Genomic DNA, 12285 nt, shown 5'->3' with positions numbered 1-12285 from the left:
AGAAAACTTTACACTTGAAGGTAAGATCATCATAACACCAAGCTTAGCCATAGTGGTGACATCTCTAACAGAATGGACTGCTAAGGTGTACCCTGACATCTCTGACATCATAAGCGAAGCCCATAAATTGGTTATGTGAGTGTGGGATTGTTACTCCCAAAAGTGACAAAGCAGCTACTAATAATAATTTGTTGAATTCATTTAAAGGAGAAGAATTACAATATAAATCTAAAGATTCAGTTCTACAAATAATGTGAAGGTAATAATGAGAATGTAGTTTACAAAGAGGTCCTTCACTAATCTGGATTACTAAAGCACCTTTCATGATACAGATATTATGAGAAGGGTTTATATAATTTAGAAACACCATATATAGGATAATGAAAGCTAAAGGTTTATAACATAAGATAATTAGTGATGGATTAGCAGCATAATAATTCTGAAGATAGTTACAATTTGTATCATCTAGAAAGTGTACAAGTTTCATGTGGACGAAGTCACAGGTAAAAGCTATAATAATTATGTATGTACAGCTCCCTGTATGTAGTAATATGGAGCATACTGGTGTAACTCTGTTTTTAAATACTGCATGAAGGTTTTTAATGTGTTTTTTAACTATGATTCTAAAATGTAACGAAAAACATGAACACAGCTTAAGAGGCTGCAAACAAATTTTCAAGTAGTCCAAGAAATGAGTCATGTTTGCAAAGTTTATGCAAGGGGCTACATCATGTATGCAAATTTGTTTTGCAGTTGTATGCAGCATGCTGTAGGTCCGGGTACAAGTACAGGTGGGAGGGGCTTGAGCTGAACTTTTGCACCCAGGACCCTGAGCCCTCAGATATGCCCCTGCTGAGACTCCCAAAGATTGCTAGAACAAGTCAGCCAAAGAGCTCATCTGATTGCTGTCCTTGCTATTTAACTGAAGACAGGCCCAATACAAAGTGTATGGGCTCACCTGCAGCGGACCAGCAGTGACAGCGCTTGTATGAGTGCTTCGGCTGCTTTATTTTTTGCAAATCAGTGGGGTCTCATCATCTGCAGCCCAAGTGATAAAAACTTTTCACACGTCCCTCTGACATGTTAAAAATATTTGTAAAACACACTTCTTTATGTGACATAAATGTGAAAGCTTATAAATGAATTGATAAAACTTTTCTTTCCTTTGATTTACATTTAGAACTTTGAAGATTTCTGTTATTCTAGTGACCAGTGTCATAGCGGGTGTTGCTTCAATATGTTAACTACCAGGAACGTTCCTGTATGTTTAACAAAATCAAAAGGTGATAAATGTTTCGGTGCGGTGAGTACCTGCTGCCAGCTGCTTTACTGGTTTCTCCTCCGTAAATACAGTATAAGGCCTCATTCACACGAGCTTTAAAGTGTCAGATTCCACTTTTTTTTTTTTTTTCCAACATGTGTTTGACAGCTTAATGCAAACAACAAAATGATGCTCCCCCTTTGAAAAATGGACAAAGATGACAAAGAAGAGAAATCAAAACACAGACTTAACTAGGCAGAGTCCCTCGTGCTTCTTCTATCACCCTTGTAGATATTCTGTTTACCTCTCCAGCTTCCTTCTTAAAATGTTATATGTAAAGAAAAGCAGAGGGTGGCACTATGCCCCAAAACAATGCCCACAGAATGCTTGCTGGCCAATTGTTATGTTCGTGTGGGCAACTAAGCACCGGGTCCAAACGAACGTGACCTGAAAGCACGGTCTTAGGAACAACTGGCCCTATACTGCTGGCAAGGATGGCATGGCCCTACCTAAAAAAGCAAGACGATCACCTCAATAAAGGCAGCCCCATGCTGGAACCTTGGTCCTGCTCTCCCTGGAGGGGGGACACTCACAACCAAGTGGAACTGACAGAATGCACAAACTCACCACACAAACCTCGCACTCTACAGCAAATGGAAAAGCTGAAGATAAAAAGCGAGGAATTAGTTTGTGCATTGGCCAATGAACTTAAGCTGCAAGCCACGTCAAGGCTACTCGTGTCTTGCAGTTCCTACTCTAACGAGACACTACAACACACATTGACATGACACTGTAGACACACACTGTACACAGAACAGGACTGCTCACACAACATGTCTGGCCACTTGAGCAGACATACAACACTAGTCACTGTTCACACCAGACTACAACAGGTAGTGCTTACAGCACGGACTCCACCCAGAGCTCACATGCACAACGATGAAACTCCACAGCAAGTCTAAAGGGTCCTCATACCAGGGGGATAGACAGTCAGCCACCATGCTGACATAGAGAACTGAGTCAGACCTCACCCATCTGACACACAACAAGAGATAAGACGTTTGGAGGCCACACCTGTCAGGGGAAGGGAAGAGGGGGTCTGCATATGATACAGACAAGGACTATAGGTGTCCAAAATGTCTTTGGAAAGCAGAGAGACACAACAGACCTACATGGAAACACAGCTCTGAGTGGATCCAAGACAGATGACATCCAAGGAGTACAAAGACCAGCCTCAACTACTGAGAGATGCTGTTTTTTATAAGCTGCAGATTAAAAAGGATTGGCTGCTGGAGAATACCACACCCCGCCAGCTGAATTAACCCCTACCTGTGAAGGTGTGCTCCTGGAACCCAGTAGTACAACAGATCCTAGCAGCACAACCTGATACCTATATACTGGCTGTGGCTAAAGCTCTGGCTTAGCATCTAATTTTGAAGCCATTTCTTAGCCACATTTTGCAAAAGGAAGACATTTTTTGCACTGCTTTGCCCCAGAATTTTCTCAAATGTTCACAATTTACTTTTTTAAACTGGGGATCAGGGGTTGTGGTTGTCACGGGTGATGCCACCGTTCCGGTCCGCCCTCTTCCCCCCGGGCATGAACATCGGCGGGGAAATAAACGAGCCACATACAGGAGATATAGTACCTCAGGTCTCCAGGAACGGTCAGGGCTTGGAATAACTTTTACTTGCAGAATAAACTTTAATAAGGCATAAATGACAGGTTCGACAAGTGCAGGAATTAAAGAAGCTAGAGCACTTCCACATGGCAGATCCAGACTTCAGGCCGCCTGTGCGTGACTAACTAAAGACATGTACCTCCACTCAGTGGGACCAAGGCTTCCAAATGCTTGAGTGGGAACAATGACTGTAGAGTACCTCCACTGCGCAGTCCAAAGCTTCAAGACACGCGGACATGAAACAAATAATTGAGTACCTCTGCACTCGCTTGCTGATCACTCTCTCTCTCTTTGGGGGCTCATTCCACCATCATTCCTTAACAACGTACTCTGGGAAAGCCTCTCTTCTTCTTCCATACTTCAACACATGGGGGCTGAAGGTCCCTCCATGTGCCTCTGTGCTTTTCTCTCTCTCAGCTCCAGAAGATGGACCCACTATCTTTTCCCGCTCTCAAGGACTCACATAAGTTCTCTCTTATACCATGTGACAAGACATAATGGATACATTTACAGACAGTCAGCTCATGTTTGCTGACATTAACTCATTTGCTTCAGCTGTGCAATACACATACTAGAATGGCAAGACATTTTTGCACAGTGCATCTACATAAGACATTGCATGTATGACATTTATGGAGGGGACTAGGATGATGTACTGGGCCACTACATGTGTACCTGCATGTAGCATTGCTGAGTGTTTGTGTGCCTGTGTGTAGCAGTGCTGAGTGCATGTGTGTACCTGCATGTAGCAGGGCTGAGTGCATGTGTGTGCCTGCATGTAGCAGTGCTGAGTGTGTGTACCTGCGTGTAGCAGTGCTGAGTGTGTGTACCTCCGTGTGGCAGTGCTGAGTATGTGTGTGTGGATGTGTGTATCTGCATGTAATAGTGCTGAGTGTGTGTGCCTGCGTTTAACAATGCTGAGTGTGTGTGCCTGCCTTTAGCAGTGCTGAGTGTGTGTGTGTGTGTGTGTGTGTGTATCTACATGTAGTAGTGCTGGGTGCATTTGCGTACCTGCGTATAGCAGTGCTGAATGTGTGTGTGCGTGCCTGCATGTAGTAGTGCTGGGTGTGTGCCTGCATGTAGTAGTGCTGGGTGTGTGCCTGCATGTAGTAGTGCTGAGTGTGTGCCTGTGTTTAGCAGTGCTGAGTGTGTGTACTTGCATTTAGTAGTGCTGAGGGGCTGTGTGTGCCTGCGTGTAGCAGTGCTGAGTGTGGTTACCTGCATGTAGTAGTGCTAAGTGTGTGCCTGCATTTAGCAGTGCTGAGTGGCTGTGTACCTGCATGTAGTAGTGCTGAGTGTGTGTACCTGTGTGTAGTAGTGCTGAGTGTGTTTGCCTGCGTTTAGCAGTGCTGAGTGTGTATGTGTACCTGATGCTTCACTTCCTGTATTTTCCCTCTGATTGGATGCCATCTTGGAAGCCCAGCCAGCTTTTTCCATACAAATCCCCTGCTCTAACCTGATGGGAGTCTGACAGGCTGTCTGCTCTGTGTGCCTTTGGCAGAGGAGGAGCGCCGAAACCCTGTGCAGGGAAGGACTCTATTAGCGCTTGGGGAGCGCTTTCCCCAGCTCTCTTCTGGCCATGCTGACCTCTCCAGTGAATCAGCTGTGCTCCGGGAGGTGAGTGATCCGCAGGTCCACATGAATTAGTTGGTGAGGAGAGCAGAGCTATCGGCTGTTCCCCTCACATAACATCACACTCCCTAACCACACGTCGCCACACTTAGCCGCATGCCCATAGACTTAGCATTGGGAACTTTGACCTGCTCTAACAAGTGACTTGTTGTATAAAAGTCTAATTTTAGGATTTTACGGTGGTGGTGAGGATGGTACAAAACCACTGACACCAAAATCAGCCACCAGAGGTCTTATAAAAGGGTCAAAGAGTGGTGCAAGAAAAAGCCTGTAGGATTATTTACTCTCCCTCCTGTGGGTGTTGTTTGAATCTCCTTCCTATGGCCTTGCTTGAATCCCCCCCAATGTGTGTCGCTTGAATCTCCCTGTGTGGCCGTCTCCCTCCTAGAGCTTCATTTGCCTGAACTGCCACTGTATATTGTGTGACTATGAGCGTTGCTTAGCAACGCTTGAATCCTGAAGGGCTGCTATAGTATAACATGGGGAACTTTGACATGGCCCGATGAGTCACTCAGTGTATTCAGCTTAAATTTAAACATAATAAAGGTTTTATTTTAGGGATTACAATCCAAGGGCTCATGCCTATGACTGTGATGGGCTCTGCAAGCGGAATACCCCAGTGGAGTCCGTCATGGCGCCCCCCCTCCCCCCCAAAGACCCCATACTCACCTCGGGATCCACTGTGGGAGTCCTGCATGACACGCCGGTGTGCATGCAAAGTACAGCAAATGACGCGCCAGCAGTGTCATATGACGCGGCCGGCGGTGGGTGGGGAAGCGCATTCACGCTATACTTCTGCTGAGCTACAGCGGAAGTATAGCTTGACGGCCAGCTTCCATTGACTACAATAGAAGCCGGCTGCATGTATTCCGCGGCAAATAGGACATTCTGCGGGTTATTTTACGCTGCGGAATTCCACGGTAGAATTCCACAGCGTGAACATTTAGTTATTAGGTCCAATAGAACCTAATAGCTGCGGGGCAAATCCGGCCTTGAGCATTAGCCCTAATAGTAATAAAACCATAGGGAATGTCGTTGTTTGCTTCTGTAAGTTTATCCATCTTCCTCAATGCTTCTGTATGTTGTCCATGTGCTGCTCGCTAGGGAATTCTTGACATGGTCACCTATAATGGGGTAACAACCTGCCAAAAGTGCTTACAACAATGTTCACCAACCTCATTAGCATTTGGTACTAGCTAAAAGAATTCCTCTAGCTTTCCTCTGGATAGTGTATCAGCTACAATGTTGTTCACCCCAAGATTATGCTTCGGCTTAAAATGGATATTGAACTATATGCACTTCATTACCAGATACTTCAATATATTGATAACTGGGACTGAGGTTGAGGATGTTATTTACCACATCAACTGCATTCATGTTATCGGTCCAGAAAACTTCATGCTGGTTCTTTAGGTGGCTCGTCTATAAATCTCATGCTACTACAATAGGAAATGGCTTTAATAGTGTCATGTTGTGCCATAGGTCATTGAATTCCCAGGGCTTTGGCCACTGTCCCATGCATCAACAAGTCTACACATACATGGCAAAACATAATTGCCCCAGAGGCATCTATGGAAAAGTCTCATTGCGGTTTGATTTCAGGGCTTCTGATCCTACTATTATCCCATTAAAATTTCTGAGGGAGACCTCCTGCACTGCCAGGACTGCTTTCAACGCTTTGGTTCTTTTGGCATTAGAGAATGGTTTTCTGACTCCTGCGGTGCTTTGCTCCAGTCTCATGCAGAAGCCTCTACCCATTGGAAGTACTCTGCAAGCAAAGTTCAACAAGTCTAGCAATGACTGCATTTCCTTTAATAGTAGAAGCAGAAACTCCCTCCATGGATGACCCCTTGTTGTGTGGAGGAGTCTACATGCTCTGATAAGGCTGTAAGCTATGCTAGTAGTAATGTATACTACTGGTAGTGCCACCCATGCCAGACAGGTTTCAACAAAGGACCCAGGCTAAGCATATCCACCCAGATGATAGGAAAACTGCACTCTTTCACCCTGGCTGGCACCAAGCCTAAGAGAAAGACAACTCTGATGTAAAAACCTATAACTTGTGGACCTCACTGTCCTAGCTTGTTAGGCCATGTTTGATGAATCCCAAGTGTAAAGGATGGAGTAAATACTGCATACTGTGTACTCCACCTAAAAAGTCTACTGCACATGCTCACCTCTGCAGTACAGATGGTTTAACACTCCTAAGAGATGAGGCTTTTTTTCTAAATTAGTGGTCTGGACAATAAGACCTTCTTTAGCCCCAACCACATGGTCCAATATTCAGCAATACATCACATCCCAAAACAGCCAGAAAAAAAAAGGATTTTGATGAGATCCCAACCCATCAAGGTAATTCAACAGCTGAAAAGTAGCAAGGTAACGGAAGCTAAAAAAAAAGGGTGAGAGAGTTTAGCAGCGTCCTGAGCTGGGAAAAGATTACAGCTGGCTCTAGTAAAGCATTAGAAGTTATTCCGAGGATTTATGCCGACCAAGGGATTTCCACGCTGCAGTGTATATTTTCACTAATACGCAGCAGCTGCCTGTGTAAATGGATGAGAAAATGCTCATTTAGATTGGGACTTGATGGCGGCTCTTTTCTTTTCACGTGATATTTGGCCGTGATGCAGCCAGCGTGAAAATGCATTAAGTTGTGTGAAAGAGGCCTAAGTGCCATTATTGTGATATACCGCTTAGTTATGTATATGGGTCTTCCTGTTTTATATTTCCTGTAGTCTACTAGCCAGAGAGCAGTGACACAGCAGGGTAGCAATAGACCAGTAGCACCCCCTGGGAATTCTGATAAGCAGTTGACAAGCCAGTGTGCTAAATTGAGACCTTGTGATTCAGATGGGTGTGAGTTGTGAACGTGTAGTGCAGATTCCCTGTTTATTGGATTACTGTATATGGAAGAGGCTTTGCAAACTGTACACCTGCCCATGTAAATGGTAATTTTGGCTAGTTCCGCACCTTCATTGCCACCACAGGATACTGGTGTTGATGGAGTTCTGTGGTGACCAACTAATAATCTATTTGATACATCCTCCTCCATTAAATAATTTCTGTATAGCCACCAAAACAGGAGTATGGTTCCCCCTCCCTCTTGGGGCTAACACTATGTAATGAGCTATTGCCCCTTTTTGTGATGCATTTTTAGTTAGTTTAGTCTTAGTTTGTGCCGGAAACTCCCCTGGCTGCACTCATCATTTCCCTGTCTGATGTGTCTGAGTTGGGTCATGGTTTTGCTGGAGTAAGAAGGAAGGTTTTGGCCTGCTAGTTGCATCCAGCACCAGAGAGGAGCTCGCTATGCTATTCAGCAACCTGGCACCGCCCATTGGTGTCATTTCTGATGTGGCCCATCATGGTGCCGAAGGGTTCATGAAAGCACAGTCAATGACTTTAATTCAACTTCCAGCATTGCAATGGCACTTTTGGGGTACACATCTGCTGGAAACAGTCTGGTCCTTCTCTCCGTAGTCGTGGACAGTGATGATAGTCCCAACATGCCTATTGCCGCTGTAAATCTGGTTAATTACTAGTCATGCCACGGTTCTGATGCTGTGATAGTGCTTGGGTAATCCTCCTCTTCCAGATCTGGGCTGGTCCTCCTCCCCCTGATTGCTCCTTGCAATGGTGTATGTGGGAACCCCATACCTGGCTGCTGGCACTGCCTTTCTTGCACAAACTCTATATCTGTGCCCTTACTTTGGACCAATTACAGGGTTGACAATAGGTGAGAGGGCAGAAAGCTCTGCTAATGCGAGTGGGAATAAACTGTATTCCCTGTGCCCATGTCCTCCTTCCTGCACCTCTAAATGGCAGGCTTGGCAACGCTGTACATTGGAGTATCTTTACTTGGCTCTCCGTGTTTTCTGTTACGATTTAGGACTATGCATGCTTTTCATGGTCTCTCTGTCAGCACTTCACCACCGCTTCATGACTTCCAACTCATTTTCACATAATGTTTCCATTAACTGCTCAATAGGTAAGAGCTTCCTAGCGATGGTCCAAGCTTCACTGCACTCCTCCTAGCTGTACTTATTCTTTCATCTGCTGTTGAAAGTAACTGCCTACCTGCCATCCTAAAGGCAAACTTAACCACAATACCCAAGCCCACACGCTTCTCCCTGTCTCCTCGTTCCATGTGCTCACTGGATGCCCGTATGGCTCCTCATCCTTAGCTTTGCCCAACTCATGCTGCTCTTGTGTGACCCCTCATTGTGTCATATAGCATCTGGGTTATGCTGAACTATAGTACAACTCATATCCCATATAGTTTCAAAAAATAATATCTGTGAAAAAATAAGAAAGTTCCCACCTTTACGCTGAGTTGTGCTCGCTCCTATTTTTTCTCTCGTTTTCTTTTGCCGTGCAGGAATGAATTATAGTCTTTCCTTCCTCAGTGTATTTTTTAGCATTCACGCAGCAGTACCCCATATGAATGACATGAGATACACGAATAAAGTTTGCGTCAAATATTCATTTATGCTAATAAACGCTGCATACGGCCAAACATAAACCTGTATACGGTGGTGTGAAGGAGGCCTTATACAGAGAGTTATAATTCACATATAAATATTTATTTCCCCTCTTTTACATTTAGGACAATGGAAATCACTGTGCTCTAAATACCCTATGTAAGAGTGGGTGCTGCCAAGGCCCTTTGTATTATCGCAATTACCAGAGTGGTATATGTAATCCAAAAGCAGCAGAAAATGAGGAATGTAACCTTGAGGTGAGTATCTGTAAGTGACTGCTGTACTGGTTTCTCCCTTAGGGCTTATTCCGATGTGTGTGTATTGGCTGGGTTTTCACGCCCGGCCGATATATGCTATCTCTCTCTGCAGAGGGAGGAAGTGGGCAGGCTGGGAGCAGTGCACTGAGCTCCCACCCATTCTCCGCCCATTACCACTATTTGCAATGGGAGGGGGCAGAATGTGGCAGAACTTAGCTCTGCCCCCGCCCTGCCCCTCCAATATACACATGTTGGAATAAGCCATCAAGGCGGCCTCTCACAGGTATATTTGTGTGCACACTATGCGGAAAACAGAACCCATAGATGTAAATGGATTTAACCCCTTAGTGATGAAGCCTGTTTGCACCTTAGTGATGGAGCCAGGGTTTTGCATATCCACGTGATTCTGACATTGTTTTTTCGCCACATATTGTACTTCATTTAGGTGGTAAAAATAGATCATTAGAACTTGTGTATATTTATTAAAAGTGCCAATATTGCCCACTTATTGCCCACTAGCCCTTGAGCGGCTAAAACCATAGTGAACCCACACAAAAGATCCCATTTTGAAAACTAGACCCCTTCACGAATTCCTCTAGAGGTGTACTGCATATTTTGAATGAATCTAACCAAAGCAGAAGGAAAAAATTACGATTTTCCTTTTTTTGGCAATTGTGTCAATTTAAAAACAGTTTTTTTTTGTACAGTGTACATAGGAATGAAGACGTTCACCCAAAATGGATCCCCCGTTTGTTCCGTGTTCAGAAACATACCCACTGTTGCCCTAATCTACTTACAGGACACATGGCAAAGCCTATAATGGAAGGAACACCCGTTGGATTGCAGGGCACAACTGAATAAATTCCAGGCCCCATTGCTCACTTGTGCGGAAAAAAAAAATGACTCCTTGAAAATACTCTGCGCCATTTTTGGCCTTCCCAAATCTTAGATAAAAGTAATAATGTAAACTGTTTTTTTTTTTTGAAGACCGGGGTAATTACGCGGGCCTGGTTGGGATGGATACATGGGGCAATAAAATCTCGTATCCCCCCTCATCTTATCCTTTTTGGGGGGCATTTCATGACCTTAGCGGCGGGGATGTGGTGTAGAGTGGCGTTCTGTGAGTCTCCGTAAGCTTGCCGAGGTGCGGTGGTCTCACACAGAAGGCGCTCAACAAGCTGCTCCTGGAACTGCATGAAGGCGAACGTTCCCAGGACTTCTTGTAAATTAAGTATTACAGGTAGCGCTCTGTATAACGCCGGGCTCACACGGCCGTATGTGGAATCTGCTTGTGGAGGGCCGCAGCGGATCCCAGCTGTGAGCCTGGCACTCATGCGCAGTACACCTACCTTTTTTTTTGTTTGTATTTCCAGCGCCGTCGCTTAGCAATCACACGGGTACCAGCAGGCGGTACACAATGTAGTGGTGTATTGTCTGTGGGTATATACGCGGTAAAATAGAACCTGCTGTGTTCTGTTTTCTGTGAGTGGATTACGCAATTCCAACCCGCTAATGTGAGCGGAATTGTGTTATCCAATGCGATTGATCTGCGTATTACCATGGATTAGACGCATACGGGATCTGTAATTCCTATCGCTTTTTTTTATCATGTGACCGGTGACTGCTCACTGCTGCAGGCTCTGGTCGACCGTTGGTCGATGGGAGCAAGGAGATTTTAATTTTCCTGCGCTCCCTGCCTCCTGTACAAGTGGCCGGCATTTTGCCAGCGGTCGCATGCGCAGAATTTCGGAAGATCTGCAGAGGAGGAATGCGTCGAGGTTCAAACATGGAGGCCTCCAGTAAAAAGTTTAATCTCCTCTCACTTATCGCATCGGTGAGGGGAGATGAAACGTCAACTTTTTTTTTTACTTTTACGTGATCGCCATTATCCATTGGATAATGGCGAACATGTGACCAGGAACCGCTCAACGCGGCTGCCTGTGAAAGCTCCAGGCTCTCAGCTAAGTTTTGTAGCCAAGAGCAGGGAGATTTTAAATTACCCTGGCAATCCACGGCTTTTGCGCATGCGTCTGCCCTTTTGGCGACGGGCTCGTGCTCAGAAGCTGTGGTAAGGTCCGTGGAGAAATCCAGGGGCCTTATGTATGTAATTTCATCCTCCCTCATGGATATGATCCGTGAGGGGAGATGAAACGTCAGCTTTTTAAACTTTTTTTTTACTTTTTCAAACTTTTTTTTTCAACTTTTTTACACTTTTTTTTTACTCTAAATGATTACTGTTATCCATTGGATAACAGTGTTCACATCCCCGGTGACATCTCTCTGCTCCTGGCTACACATGGTAGCCAGGAGCAGAGGGATTTTGAATTTCCCGGGGCCTGAGCCCCTCTGTGTGCGCGCCCGATGATTGACGTCGGGCGCGCATGAGCAGCAGGGGACTTGAGTTTCCAGGGAACCAGAACATTACTGAAGACCCAAGGTGAGTATTTTCACTACCCCTCATGGATCCGATCCATATGGGTAGGTGAAACTAACTTTGTTTAGACTTTTTTTTAACTTTTTCGTGATCGCCGCTATCCATTGGATTGCGGTGATCACGGACATGGGGACCACTCACCGCAGTCCTCGGTGACATCTTCTGGTTCCAGGCTATCTTCATGAGCTGAGAGCCAGGAGATTTTAAATTTACCGGGGCACCCGGCCTTCTGTGCGTGCACATGGCGTCATTCGTCTGGTGCGCATGCGCAGAACAGCGGTGCCGGGTCCTGGAGGACCGCTTCACCGTGGGACAAAACAGACAAGGCAGGTGAGTAATTTCAGCTGCCCTGATGAATCTGATCCATCAGGGCAGCTGAATCTTTAACTTTTTAAAACTTTTTTAAACTTTATTGCGATTGGCGCTAGATCGCATTGCCGGGGGGTACTGCCCGCAGCCCAGGATGACAACTCCATGCTGTTGGCTACCTGCGGGCACCAACTGCATGGAGCTGTCACGTCTTCAGCCGAGAAAGCTTTAAT

General features: G+C 45.4%; 1 protein-coding gene across 4 annotated transcripts in view; it reads left to right on the top strand.

The window, feature by feature from the left end:
• The window catches only part of LOC136588631 (leucine-rich colipase-like protein 1), a 389698-nt gene that overhangs the window by 374090 nt on the left and 3323 nt on the right, over positions 1 to 12285 (top strand). For 3 of the 4 annotated variants that reach the window (XM_066588026.1, XM_066588033.1, XM_066588018.1), the window contains exons 4-5: positions 1181 to 1303; positions 9178 to 9309. In XM_066588026.1, the coding sequence (XP_066444123.1) occupies positions 1181 to 1303; positions 9178 to 9309 (255 nt within the window). The remainder of the gene's footprint in view (positions 1 to 1180; positions 1304 to 9177; positions 9310 to 12285) is intronic. The other variant, XM_066588043.1, reaches the window with a different exon arrangement.

Source organism: Eleutherodactylus coqui, chromosome 1, assembly GCF_035609145.1.
Source record: "Eleutherodactylus coqui strain aEleCoq1 chromosome 1, aEleCoq1.hap1, whole genome shotgun sequence".
In the NCBI taxonomy this organism is placed as follows: Eukaryota; Metazoa; Chordata; class Amphibia; order Anura; family Eleutherodactylidae; genus Eleutherodactylus; species Eleutherodactylus coqui.
This window is presented reverse-complemented; position numbering and strand designations above follow the sequence as displayed.